This window comes from Camelus bactrianus, chromosome 5, assembly GCF_048773025.1.
Source record: "Camelus bactrianus isolate YW-2024 breed Bactrian camel chromosome 5, ASM4877302v1, whole genome shotgun sequence".
NCBI classification, from domain to species: domain Eukaryota; kingdom Metazoa; phylum Chordata; class Mammalia; order Artiodactyla; family Camelidae; genus Camelus; species Camelus bactrianus.
This window is the reverse complement of record NC_133543.1, coordinates 12,121,353-12,136,164: the sequence shown is the minus strand read 5'-3', so window position 1 is coordinate 12,136,164 and position 14,812 is coordinate 12,121,353. Positions and strand designations below refer to the sequence as shown.

The 14,812-nt window shown below is 45.2% G+C and overlaps 1 protein-coding gene across 7 annotated transcripts in view; it reads right to left on the bottom strand.

Moving 5' to 3' along the window:
- The window catches only part of SAP130 (Sin3A associated protein 130), a 72,339-nt gene extending 65,787 nt beyond the window's left edge, over positions 1-6,552 (bottom strand). For 3 of the 7 annotated variants that reach the window (XM_074363430.1, XM_074363431.1, XM_074363436.1), the window contains exons 1-2: positions 5,547-5,678; positions 4,634-4,754 (exon numbers count right to left, since the gene is read on the bottom strand). In XM_074363430.1, coding sequence (XP_074219531.1) covers positions 4,634-4,754; positions 5,547-5,618 — 193 coding nt within the window. In that variant the 5' untranslated portion in view covers positions 5,619-5,678. Of the gene's footprint in view, positions 1-4,633; positions 4,755-5,546; positions 5,680-5,713; positions 5,735-6,395 lie in introns of those variants that run through there. The other 4 variants (XM_074363434.1, XM_074363437.1, XM_074363432.1 and 1 more) reach the window with 3 other exon arrangements.
- Positions 6,553-14,812: the final 8,260 nt, after the last annotated feature.

Here is a 14,812-nt window from a genome sequence, read left to right as displayed (position 1 = left end):
ATCCGTGCGTACTTTTAGTCCTCGTTCCATGATCTCCTCAGGAACAATTTTCTAATTTTTTCCAAGTGCTGGGAGAAAAGACTGCTGTATATATTTCTTTAACGTGTATTTTATATTTCGCTATATATTGACTTTTCTCGTAGGTCATTCAGACTTAAAATTTCATTTGTTTATTTATTTATTTATCTTTCAGTGAAGGTACTGGGGGTTGAACCCAGGACCTCAAGCTCACCCTCCCCACCTACCCCCCCCATTTTAAAAAACCTTGCTTTTGAAAGCCACTTTACAGAGGTATGATTTGTATACAGTAAGATGGCTATTCTAAGAGTAGAGAGTTCAACGATTTTTTTTTTTTTTACATTCTCACTAACAACTTCGGAGCAGAATGGCTGGGTCCCCACGGGAAACTTCACATGAAACTGCCCAGGCACTTTCTGAAGTGGTTGTATCATCTTGTGTTCCCACAGTAGTGTTTTAAGAGCTCCGGGCACTCCTCATCCTCACCAGTGCCTGACACAGACACTCAAGTGGGAGTGCACTAGGGATCCCACTGTGGTTTCAGTCAACATTTCCATGGTGACCGGTAGTGCTGGACCTCTTTTTACGTGATCATGGGCCATCTGTATATATCTTCCTTTGTGAAGTATATGTTCCTATCTTTTGTCCATTTTTTAATCCATCGGCTTTACTGACCAAAGTACAAGCTACATATAAAATCTACTATTTTTTTGGATAAAATTAAATTTTCACAAATGTATTGGGTATTAAGACACAACAGCATTATGATAGCATTTTTTGTTATTCTGACAAGCTCTCTCACGCCTCTCTGCAGTCAGTCCCCTCCCTCCCACCCCTACTCCTTATAAACCACACTACTGCTTTGTCTTTTGTGGAATTTCGTATAAACAGAACCATACCGTATGCAGTCCTTTGTGTCTGGCTTCTTTCTCTTAGTATAATGCATTGGAGGTTCCTCCATGTTACTCTGTACACTGGAAGTTTGTTTCTTTTTACTGTCGTCCAATTGTCCATTGTACGGATCAACCAAACTTTGCTTATCCAGTGAGCAAAAAAAAAAACTGGATAAAATTTGGGTTCTTTCCAGATTGGGGCTATTATGAATAATGTTTCTATAGACACTGAAGTAGAAGTCTTTGTAAGTAGGACACACATTTTCATTGGGTAAATATCTAGGAATGAGATTGCTGGATTGGATGGTAAGCTTCTGTTTAATTTTTTTTTTTAAGATACTGTGCCAAACTGTTTTCCAAAGTGGCTAGGTTGTTTTGGATTTCCACCCATGTATGGGTTCTACTTGCTCCACAAACACATTAAAACTTGGTAACGGCAGTCTTTTTATTTCGGTCATTTTAGTCCACTTGTAGCAGATTTGCACTGTGATTTTCACTTGCATTGCCCTGAGGATTAATACAGCTGAATACCTTTTAAGTGCTTATCTGGCCTTTATACAGCATCTTTGGTGAAGTATCCATTCAGATTTTTTTTAAAAAACCAGGCCGTTTGCCTTTTTACTATTGAGTTACAACAGTTTTTTGTATATTCAAGATGTAAGTCCTTTGCAGATACATTTATCACAAATGTCTTCTTATTCTGTGGTGTGCCTTTTTCTTAATGGTGTCTTTTGAAGAGCAGTCACTTTTAATTTTGATAAAGTACAACATATTAGTTGCTTCCTTTATAGTTAGTGTTTTTTGTGCCCTGAGCAATTTTTACTTACCCCAAGGTTACAAACAGTTTCACCTAGCTTTTTTTTAATAGAAATTTTAGGTTTTATAATTTGGGCCATAACGATACATTTTGAGCTAATTTACACGCGTGGTGAAAAGTCAAGGCTCATTTTTTTTTTTTCATATGGATAGGCTGGGGTTCTAGCACTATTCTGTTGAGAAAACTATCATCTCTTATCGAATTATCTATGTACTTTCATCAAAAATCAACTGACCATTATGTGCGGGTTTATTCAGGATCTTCCACTTGGTTCTAATGAGCCAGTGATTTATGCCAATATCAGACTGTCCTGATTAGTGCAGCTTTACAGTAAGTTTTGAAGTGAGGTAGTAGAGTCCTCTTCACTTCCTTCTCCTCCTTTTTTTTCTTTTTCTTCTTTGTCTAAACTACTTTGGCTATTCTAAGGTCCTTTGGTTTCCACATAAATTTTAGATTCAGGTTATCAATTTTTAGGAAAGTACCTGATGTGATTTTGATTAGGATTTGTTAGAATCTATACACCCCCTTGGGTAAAGGAAAATACTGAGTTTTCCAATCCATGAACATGATAAATCTTTTCATGTTATCTAGGTCTTTAACTTCTCTCAACAAATGTTTTACATAGTTCTCTAACCCCAGGTCTTACACATAATCGGTCAATTTATTCCTAAGTATTTTGTGGGGTTTTTTTGTTTTGATACTACTGTAAATGACATTTTAAAAATTTCACTGTTCATGACTAGTATTTAGAAATATAATTGATTCCTATACACTGAACTTTAATCCTGCAACATTTACTAATTTCAGTCTTAGTTCTAATTGCTTTTTTAAAACATTCTCTAGTATTTTCTACATACATGATCATGTTTGTGAATAAAGACAATTTTACTTCTGTCTTTTCATTATCAATTAATTTTTAACCTTTCCACTTGTCCAGATTTTCTCCTAATTAAAATTTTAGGGGAAATGGACAATTTCATAACTTTTCCCCAAACCTATTGGTCCAGGAAGACCTTGATTTTTGACAGTTTCATTAAGATAGAACCACACTGACCATTTCCTATTAAGCTTTTTGGAACCTTTTATTGTTTTCTTCCAGACATTTGGAGTTCTTTATTTTCAGTTAATTTTTATCAGAAAAAAACTCTTGAGGCAGTAGTTAAGAGAACTGGCTGTAATCCATACGTCTGAACTGTGAACACACACTTGAAATCCTGACATGCTTAGACTTCTTCCAATAAGAGCAATAGGAAATATAGAGAGATAAGTAACTACTTGGGAAACCCTTTTTCTTTTCAAGAGCAATTGAAAGGAAAAAAACACATTTCAGCAGTAAAATTACAGACAATTTTGGTCTAAATTAATGATTTCCTTCTCAACAAAATCTGAGGGCAATTATTATTAATTAATACCTTTTTTAACGAGCACTGTAACTCCTTGCAAGTATATATTCAGAAATATTCTCTTTAGTTATGCTCCTTTAAATTACTCTGCTGTGAATTTATATCAAAGCCAAACTATTGTCAAAGATATCTGTTAAGAAGTAAAGAACTGTGTAAGAATTTGTTGACATCTACACTGCAGCAAGTATAGCACATACAAAGGAGCATGAGACAGACAGGACAGGTCCTGGCCTTCACTCTGGGAGGAGGTCCTACCCTGAATTGTTGTGGATGATGGAGTCAGCAAAGACTTCCCAGAGAAAGTGACATCTGAGATGAAACCTCAAGGAAGAACAAAGAATTAGCCAGATAAGTAAGTGTGGAAAGGGAGAAGAAAAATTGTAGCCAGAAACACAAAACCCAAAAAACCCCAGACTATGTAAAGTCCCAAGGTCAAGAAAATTGGGAACTTTTTATCATTCATTCAGAAAATATGAGCAGCTACTATTAAGCAGGAGACTAAAGGAGCTTAAAGTTACTTCAAGTCCACAGAGAACTAAAATAAATTTGTAGCAAAAATGAAGTTGGCAGGAAGGAGGCAAGACAACAGAAAATGAGGCTGAAACATTAGACAAAGGGCCATACCTCAGAGCTAAGAAACAAAGACAGAACAATTAAACATGATGCCTGCATTTCTGGTTTGAACAATGAGTAGATGGTAGTACCATTTCCCATAAGGAATACAGGAATCAGGCAGTAAAGGAAAAGGAATAGAAAAAGGAGTACTTTATTTCACTTTGCAATACCATCTTCCCACTTGACGCATACAATATACACATTATTTGAAGGAGTAACTCAACTGCAGCACTGCTGACTGGACTGGACACTTTGCTGTGGGGGGCTGTCTTGTTTGATGCAGGATGTTTAGCAGTACCCCGGGCCTCTAAATATCAGATGCCAATAGCACCCTCTACCTGTGACAACCAAAAATGTATCTAGACATTGCCAGATATTCCCTGGGGGGCCAAATCATCACCAGCTGAAGGACTTCTGATCTACAGCATTTTGTACAACTAAAAATCAAGTTGCAAATATGGGTGTATATAAATATATATATTTATATACATACATACATATGTACATACTTAAAAAAAATCTTTTCCTAGACAGTAAGCTCCTAAAACGCAAGACCTATGCTTTACACACTTTTGCGCTCCCTCATGGCATTATTATTATACTTCTGGGCCTTAATGAAATAAGAACACATTAATACATTTTAAAAAACAGTTCTTATAGGCATGCTTTGCTGTGAGCTTCATGTACACTCTGGTACATGTAAATAAAATGGTTAAAACTGGAAGGAAAAAAAACCCTTATTTAAATTAGAATTGTAATACATTCTTTCTTCAAATTCAATAACCTAATATTCACTAAAACCCCACAAGGAATTTGCTAATGTTTAAACTAGAAAATTGGCAACATTTCTGAAGCAAAGAAGTAATGGAGAAGATTGCACATCTCACCTGTAGCAGCTGGGTTTATCAATCCTGTAGAACCGCTGTTGGCAATCTGTGACGGAGGAGCCTGGCTTAGCCCGGTGGAAGGGGTTCCTAACCGAGGAAACTGCTGAGAACTCATTTCCACCTGCAGTGCACAGTCATATGGTTATTACTGGATACTGAGATTGGAATCAGTGATGAGAAATTAAAGCATCTTATATATTTCCCCTTAGAAAAGCAAATGCAGTATCATTTATCTAAAATAATACTTGTCATCAATATACAATGCAGAAATGGTCTAAATTCTGTAAGTTTTTGAAGTACATAGGTTCGACGAATGGTTAAACCGTTTATGTGGCACTGAGGGATACTATGACCTCCCTACCCCGTATAATACTTGTGGATTGCCACACTAAAAAGTCGACATTGCATCCTAGACAATAGCCACATGACAGGTACTAATACATGTGTATCTATGTAAAGTTTCAAGACAAATGGTATGTGCGTTTGAAAGACTTAAGCCTCACACCAGTGTGAACAGAACTGTCATCAGTATGTCACACGAGGAATCCGGGCAGACGCCCTGTCCTACGGAAGGATCAGGAACCTCACATCAAGACCTGATCCAAAAGGAATTTTCAAACGCTTTTCTTACAGGCCTCATTTACGGATTTCTCCTCACCACCCTCCTTCAGAGACCTCCACTGAGCCCAAGGGATCCGAGACCTTCACCACCTTCTCTAAAATCGACCCCCACTTTTCCCGCAGGAGCTAAGCTCTGCCGATGTTTCCGATTCGCCCGGATTCCTACCCCTACTCTGAAGCCCCCGGCTGAGACCCGAGGGCACAGGTCTGCCGACCCTTCGGGTCTGTAAGACTCCGGGTCTGGGCCGGGTCAGGCGCTCTGAGGAGCCCCAGGACCAGGGTGCCTCTTTACCTGCAGCCGCCGCCCGCCGCCCGCCCCTCCCGAGTCCACCTCGCCGGGCTGGGGGTGCCGCGGAGGACCCATCTCGGTGGCAGCGCTGGGCTCCGAGATCGCCAGGAGGACTCGCGCCGCAGCGCGCCTCGGGCCCGCCGCTGTCCAGCCCCGCCGGCCCCGCTCACCCCCGCCGCCCGGCCGCCGCTCGGCTCCAGCCCTCTTCCCCGGAACCTGCCCCTACCTCCCCCGCCCGCCCATTGGCCCCACGCCGGGCGCGTCACTCCAGGGCCCGCACCAATCCGCGGTGGCCGGCGCGCGGTGATCCCGCCCCACCCTCCCGCCGACTGCCAGCCAATCAGGCGCGAGGCTCGCCGGGGCAGCCCAAACCCCTCGAGGCTGAGCCAATGGCAGAGGAAGACGAACGCTGCCGGCGAAAGGGGCGGGGAGCTGGGAGGCCCCGCCTCGATCGGGGTCTGAAAGCGGCGGGCGCAGGGCCCGGATGTGGAGAGTCACTTTAAACTGCTTCAGGAGCCAAACTCCCTGGGCCGCCCGCCCGCCCTCCCGCGCTTCCCCGGCCGCTCCGCTTCCCCGCCAAGGCCCACGCCCGCCACGCCCCCACGCCCGAATCCGCCCTGCCTTCCCGGCGCCTCTCCCTTCCTTGCCGCAGGACACCCAGCCCCTGCCGCTGGCCCAACAGCTGTGCTCAGCTCGCGAAAAAGCCCAGGTCTGCGCCGCAGGAGACGGGGCACCGCTGCCCTTCCCCGGGGACGCGCAGCGGGACGGACGCTGCAGCCCGGCTCGGCCGCCCCGCCCCGCCCCCTCGTCCCTCCCCTTCCCTCCCCTCCCGGGCGCCCGTCCCGCCATTACCTGGGTGCTGCGCCGAGTGGCCGCCGCGCCGCCTCGAGCTCGCTCCCGTGCGCTCTCCGCCTGTGGACCCGACGTCCTCGGGCTCCCAGACCCGCCGCCGCCGCCGAGGCGCTAGCACTCTGCCCCCCACCCCTCAGCCCAGCGCCGCTGCTTCCGCTGCCGTAACGAGCCTCTCCCCTATTGGCTGGGGTAGGCCCCGCCCTCCTCCGGGGAAGCCAGTCACCGCTCAGTGTTAGGTGAGAGCGGACGGGCCCGCCCCCGGGGCCGCGGAGGCCTCCGGGAGTTGTGGTCCCTGGCGCCGAGAGGGCGGGCCTGGGCGGGGCGTTGCGGCGACCTGGCTGGGTCTCCGCACCTCTTTGCTGTCGGGAGTCGCTTCTGCCTTTTCTCCTTGCATAGTAGAAAGCTCCCACCCCTTTGCCTCCGCTGACGGCACCAGGTTTCATTTTCCGGAGGGAGGTGCGGCGCGAGAAAAGGGTAATGGAGGCCGACTGTGGACGGCCGAAGTAGCCGGCGGCAGGGCCGAGGGTTTTCCTGACTCTGCTCGCTTCCCGGCGCCGTATGTGGGACTTGCTGTCCCCGCCGAGGCCACTGCAGGGCCTGAGCATCGCGGGAGGATCGGGGTTGCTGAACTGGAGCGACTCTGTCCGGTTTGGTCCAGACCCGCCCCGGAGCCGAGCATCCCCGGGTTAAAGCCGGCTCGGAGCGGGGCTTTGGGCTGCGGACTCGGGCACGGTGCACCTGCTCGATTTTTCCAGATTTCGGAGAAGCGGAGGAGGGTGGTGGTGTTTTGTTGTTTTGTTTGGAGTGGAGAGCTGGCATTTAGACAGCTGTAGAAGTCTTAGCCAAAGCGGCTGAAGCAAAATTTGAATCTGATGATAGACATGAGGTCCCCCTCCTCCCTCCCCAGGTGGTAATTTTGGCCTGGAGTTTTATGTAAAGAAATAAATAGGAGCTCAAATCCTTTCTTCTTATCGTGCACAGATGGTTTCTTGCTCGGACGGGAGTAGCTCATGGCGACAAGGATGTCTCAAATACTCCTTCCCCAAGCCACTTTCTCACACTTCCCTTCTCAAATTTCTTCTAGAAGTAACTGGTGTGATATACTTTAGCCTCCTCTCTCCTTAGGTAGTCGATTCTGCTCCTGCCACTCTTCTCAAACTGCTCCCCTAAAGTTGCCAGTGACAATCACCTTCACCCGGTGGTCCTTGCTTAGTTCTCATCTTGTCCGGTTTACCGACAGGAATTCCTCCTTCAAACGTTCTTCCCTTGGCCTCCATAACCACATTCTCTCCTGATTCTACTTTTATCCCTATTAAGCTGTTTCATACCTCCTCTTTCTCACATGTACAGTGCTCTCCTAGGCTCCAGCCCTCTCTCGGTGCTGTACTCTCTCAAACTATTTTAATGCACTCTCACAGTTCCAAATATCATTCTCAAAAATGACTCAAAATTGTATCCCCATGAGGACCCGTCTTGAGTTGTACACCTACAGTTCCCCAAATATGTCTTGTTCTTATAAGCCCCTGAGACTTAACATATTGAACACCTTTATTGATTTGCCCCACCTTTGTACTTCTCCTCCTGATTTCTGGGTTTGGTCAATGGTTTGGTTAATGGCATTATATCCTCTCTGCCTTTGATTTTTTTCCTTGTCAGTTTTTATTCTTTCATCTCCCAGAATTGCCCACCCTGTGTGCCTCCGTATCCCCTTTCCTGTTGCTTCTGCAGCCTTGGTTCAACCCTTCATTATTTCCTGTCTGGATTATAGTAGGGCTGCCCCCACTCCAATCTCTTCCTACGCCCAACTTGTCCTCCACAGAGTCCTTTTTGTAAAGCATTCATCTGAATCTGTTTTCCCATCTTGATGTTCCAGTAACTTCTGAGTATATTCAAAACCCCTAACCCTAGATCAAAGGCTGTGATAGTTGAGTTTCTTCTACCTCTCCAAACACTGGATGCTTTCTCAACAAGAGCTTCCACCAATTCTCCACACGGCTTGGCTTCCAGGGCTCAAGCCACAATGCCTTCTATTGGCCTCACCCTTCAGCAGTCATATGGCAGAGTGCTTTCAGTTCTACAATGCCCAGCTGGGAAGAAAATGATGTATCTTCTCCAGGAAGACTTCCTTGAATTCCTCTCCTTCCTCTACCTGCCAGGATACTTCCATGGAATTCCTTCAGTACCTTTGTTCTAGCATTGATCTATCTACCCTGTATTCTTCCTGGACTAGATGGAGAGAGAAATTATTCATCTTTATATCTCCCATCAAGAGGAAGGATTCAATAAATGTTTGCTGAGTATAAACATAGACACATCCATAGTACATGAATGAAATCTCCATTTTCCTTTGTTACTAGGGACAGTCTTTGCTTTCTTCACTCATGTCTCTAGTCCCTCACAGAGTGGATGCTTGAAGGAAAACAGACGTTTCACCCATGGTTGTGTTGCTAGAGTTTAGGATTCCCATCCACTTAGCTCAGTGGGTTGAAGACAGCCTCCTTGTGCCCCAGCTAGGCTGAACCTTCCACACTTCTCAGGTATTCAAGCCCCTGTGCCAATTGCAGGGGCTCCTTAGTATCTTGGGTCCTTGAAAATGATGTCATGTGAGATAGTTTGGATGGCTTGAACAAAGACATCATCAGGCACCACATCTTCTGAGTGGCTGACTAGGGAAAAAATAACTACTGTCCTCTGCCAACGAAGAGGGAAGGTTCTCAATGCAAGTGGTGGTTACTCAAATGTCAGTGGGTGGTCTGCAAGTGTTGATGACATCTCGCTGGCCTCTGCCACTGAACCCAGATGGTTCTCAGTTGGAGCCTGGTGGTCTAATAATATTGCCTCTGTGGTTCCTCTGAGTCCACATACTCCTTCTGGCCCAATTCCCCAGCCAAGGAAACTTAGTCCCTTACACTTAACTCATCTATAAAATGAGAGTACTGTTACTTACCTCAATCTTATTGTGTAGATTAAATGAGCTACACACACAAGGAGTATGAAGCTCTTGAGTTTGCCCACATCTGTTGTTTTTGTTACCTTTATTTGGTCTGGTACCCAGGCCAGACTCACAATCTGTCTCCTCTAGGCACCACATTCAATACCACTGTCCCTAGCCCAAGTGGACCTATCTAGGTACAGTGGACAGACTCCAGGATGCCCCTCTGTGATCCCCCTCTTGGTATTCATGCCCTTGTATAATTCCTTTCCCTTGAATATGCCAGGACCTGGGGCTTTCCTCTAATCCATAGACTATGGCGAAGGTGATGAAATGTCACTTCCTTGACCATGTTACATTATAAAAGACTGTCAGGCTGTGAGACTCAGTCTAGACACTCCCCTAGCTGACCTGAGGAGGCAGCCATGTGTCAGATGGCAAGCAACTGGGGGTGGCCTGTAGGAACTGCAGACAACCTCTAGGAGTTGAGGGTGGCCTCCAAATGCACACCTGCAGGAGGCTGGACCCTCAGTCCTAAATAGCAAGGAAATGAGTTCTGCCAACCTGAGTGAGCCTGGAAACTGATTCTTCCTTAGTTGAGCTTCCAGATGAGAACCTGGTCCAGCTGACATCTTAATTGTAACCTGTGAGACCCTGAGCAGAGGATGGAGCTAAGACATGCCAGGGCTCCTGACCCACAGAAACTGTGAGATAATCAGTGTGTGCTGGTCTAAGCTGCTGAGTTTGTGGTGATTTGTTATGCAGCAATAGCTAACTAATACATCAAGAGTAAGATGGCATCTGATCCTAGGGCAGCTATTCTGTAAGCTGTCTGAAAGGAAAGCTCCGTCCAAACTAGAAGGAATGCAATTAACCAACCTTCTCAGTTCTCCTCAGAATTGGAAAGTGATGTAGAGATTAGAAGGAGCAGGAGCTGAAAAGCCTGAGCCTCCGGGCTCTAAGCCCTAAGAAAACTGAGCCAGAAATGGGCTGAAGTCATGGACAAAAAAAGAGAAGCATGGGGTTCCCAGAGGCAACCGGCAGTCAGGGGCAGCCTGGGGAAGCAGAAACAGGGAAAGGTCAATTCACCAGGCACAGGGTGGCAGATGGACAAATACCTCTGAGCAAGCGGGACAACCAGCCAGCTCAGTCTCTGGAATTGACTAGGAGCCTCATGGACTTTCTTCTGCAGCCCACTCTTCATGACACGGCATGAACACCCATCTTCTTTAGCACCACAAGTAACTTTTTGATAAATTCACAGTAACTTGAGTGAGTTGGATTGTGGCAGCTGAAAGCTGTCAAGTTAAAGTGCAAAGTCTGGAGGTAGACAATGCAGAGTTGATCAGATGGCTGGAGATCTGTAAGCATCCAGAGTACTGTCTTCCACTCTGCCAGGTCTCATCTGCTGCCTCCTGATCCAAGCCGGCAGCACCAGCTCCAGCCATCTACTCTGTTTCCACCCCAATGGTCTAATGCTGAGTGGACTGCAGTTCAGTGCCCACACTAACCACCCAGAATTAACTCAGGCTCACAGGCTGAGGAGAGAGTCCTCCTCAGTGCCGCCCTCACTTTAGGTGTCAGCCATGAGTCTCAAGGGGTCCCCAGGACCCCCACACTTCAGGCTGACTCACTGCCAATTTGGGGTTTCCCATGAATTTGCTCACTTGTTCACTAGAATGATTCACAGAACTCAGGAAAGCACTATACTTACAATTACAGTTTTATTATAAAGGATACACATGGGGCGAGGTCTGAGGGGGAGCACAGAGCTTCCGTGCCCTCTCCTCATAGAACTGGGGTGCACCACCCACCCAGCACATCAACGTGTTCCCAACCAGGAAGCTCCTCTGAACTTCAGTGTCCAGAGTCTTTGTTGGGGGATCACTACTTAGGCATGATGAATTAAACTATTGGCCACATGACTGAACTCAGTCTCCAGCTCTCCTTTCATCCCTAGAGGCTGGGAAGCTGGAAGTCCCCACCCTCTCATTCTGCAAGGGAACTGGGGAACATAGACTTTTACCTTGACAGCTATGTGTCTAGTTAAAAGTTGAAAATACTATTTTCAAGAAAGAAGGGAAGATTGAGGCAGAGAGTATAGCTCAGTGACAGAGCGCGTGCCTAGCAAGCACAAGGTCCTGGGTTCAACCCCCAGTACCTCCATTTAAAAATAATAGTAATAAATAAAATCGAATTACTTCCCCTCACCCCCTCCAAAAAAAGTACACAGTGCTACATGTCAACTATGTCTCAATAAAACTCGGGGAAAAATAATGATTTTTTAAATTTAAAAATATTTAAAAGAAAGAAGGGAAGATTGGCTGTTTGGTAGGCAACCAGAGGTATTTGCATAAAACTTACCCAAAGGATAGAGATGAACACAAAAGGCAGAAAGCAAGTTCTTTCACTTTGTGGAAAGTTGCGATGTCAAGGAACCACTAAATATGGCTGTAAGCAGTTTCCATAGTAAAAAAAAAAAAAAACCAAAAATGCCAGTGTCCTGGACTGTACCCCCGAGAGTGGCTGCCAGATAAGAGGTGAGTGTGCCCACATCAGAGGCGAGGTTACTGTCTTTGTCGTATCAGCAGGGACAGGAGAGAGTACCCTAGCAACCAGAGGAGAAGACAATGGCTCACGCCCCCTGGAGCAGACAGGAAGATGGGCCACGCACTCTACCAGTGGACTGAGTGACGAGCTCTCCACAGAGGCCAGGTATGCGGAGCCCAACAAAACAGGTCCATCACCACTGTCAGGGAGCATCACAAAAAAATAATAAAACTTCCCTGCAGAGAGGTGGAGACAGAGTAAAAGGACGAATAATTTGTGGGAGGGTACAGCTCAGGGGTAGAGCGTGTACTTAACATGCAGGAGGTCCTGGGTTCAATCCCCAGTACCTCCATTAAATAAACAAACAAACAAACAAACTTAATTACCCCCCCACACACAAAAGACAAAAACAATTTTTAAAAGAAAAGAACTAATAATTTGTGACCATTACTATGACAACATTTTTACTCCCAGGCATGTGTGGCCATGGAAATCTCAGTCAAGAACTATAGTTTGTACAATAGCCAAGACGCAGAAACAACCTAAATGCCCACTGGCAGAAGCTGTGGTATATTTATACAATGGAATGCTACTCAGCCATAAAAAATAATAAAATAATGCCATTTGCAGTGACATGGATGGACCTGGAGATCATCATTCTAAGTGAAGTAAGCCAGAAAGAGAAAGAAAAATACCATATGATATCACCCATATGTGGAATCTTAAAAAAGAAAAAAAAAGAAAAAAGACACAAATGAACTTATTTACAAAACAAAAACAGACTCACAGGCATAGAATACAAACTCATGGTTACCACGGAGAACAGAGTGGGAAGGGATAAAATGGGAGTTCGAGATTTGCAGCTACTAACTACTATATATAAAATAGATAAACAAGTTTCTTCTGTATAGTACAGGGGGCTATATTCAATATCTTATAGTAACCTATAATGAAAAACAATATGAAAAGGAATATATGCATGTGTATGTGTGACTGAAACACTATGCTGTACATCAGAAATTGACACAACACTGTAAACTGACTATACTTCAGTTAAAAAAAAAAAGAACCATTGTTCAAATGTTTTTTTGTAGAAGAACCATGATTAAACATCATAGGGAGCATCTGGTGTTTTGGCTGATCCATGGTCCTTCCTGTTAGGGACCCCTTGTCTCCATAACCCCGAGTGGAATTTTGACCCACACATGGCCCTGTCCCCTGACCCCTGGGATGGGTGTGAGGCCCACTGGAAGAGTGGATTCTTTCACATGAATGGGAGACTTGCGTGCAGCTGTGCAGACACTGAGTGCACGTGGAGTCCAGTCACCCGTGGAAGCCCCTCGAGGTTCTGGAATGTCCCCACCCCAAGTCTGCTCCTTCAGCTATTCCCTTGGTTCTGTGTGCCCTCCAGTATGTATCTGAATTCGTGTTCTGTTGTTGCTATAACAAATCACCACAAACATAAAGACCCTATGTGGATCGTCTTCCTGTCCTGTGGGTGACCCAACCAATGTGAATCTCATCAGGTACCAGTCAGGCTGCTTTCTCTTCTGCAGAATCTGGGGGAGAATCCATGTCCTTGCTCATCTGGGTTGTTGGCAAAACAGTTCCTTGCGGTTGTAGGACTGAGATCCTTTTTTCCTGCTGCTGTCAGCTGACAGCTGTTCCCAGCTTCCATGCCACCCACATCCCCTGTGTCTTGGCTTCTTTCTCCATCCTTAAGAAGCCAGCAATGCAGGGTAAGTCCCTCTCAGGATTTAAATCTCCTTTCCTTCTTTGTTCATCTCATTTCTGTGACCAAGTGGGGAAAGATTCTCTGCTTTTAAGGACACACGTGATTAAACTAGGCCCACCTGGATAATCCAGGTTAATTTCCCTGTCTCAAAGTCCACACACTTAACTGCATTTGCAAATTCCTTTTCGTCTTGTAAGGTTCCAGGGGTTAGCGTGTGGGCATCTTTGGGAGGCTATTATTTTACCTACCATACTACATGTTTGATTAATCACTGCAGGTCAGGGGGTCTGATTTCTATCACAACTCTGCTCTAGTCAGCTGCCCAACCCTGGCCAGACACTTCTATCTTTGAGCTAGAAGGCCACCCCAGGAGTTCGTGGCCTGGTAAACCGATTGGCAGAACCACATGTACAAGCTGACTCAGGACAGGTGGAACAAGTCAGTTCCCTGGAGAGTATGAGAGTAGAGGGAGTCTAAGAGCAAAAGCTTGGATTAGAAGACTAAGTGTTAAGGTGACAATTTCTCCCAAATTATCTATAGATTCAGTGCAACCCCAATCCCAGTTCCAATCCCAGCAAGCTCTTTTTGCAGAAATTGACAAGCTGATTCTAAAAAGTGTTTGGAAACCAGGACTGTGTCGGTGAAGGCAGGAATCTTAATATTAAAATAAGCTCACAGTTTTCATTATTATATAATTTGGCTGTGTCAGTTTCTTACCATAGTGCCTCATAATTGCACAAATATTTTCAGAAAGTTTTCATCTAGGGGCAGAAGCACAACTAGTCCCAGTGAATGAATTTTAATTGGGAGAAAAAATATGTGTTTGGGGATACTCATTTTAGAATTAGGAGATGCAGAAGACCTAAAGGAGACAAAACTGTCTTGAAAAAGAAGAATAAATTCTGAGGACCTATACTCTCTGATATCAAGTCTTTCAGGACCTACTATAAACCTGCCATAATCAGAACCACGTGGTATTTCGGTAAGGATAGATGGGCCATTCAACAGAAAGTCTTGGAATAGACCCCCCCCCTTATACAATTAACTGCATTTCAAACAGGTGCAAAGGCAATTCAATGGAGATATAATAATCGTTCCAATAACTGTTGCTGGTACAAATGGATATCTGTATGGAAAGAAAAATGAACTTTGACTCCCACCTCAAAGTGTAGATAAAAAGTAACTCATGCTGAACATATG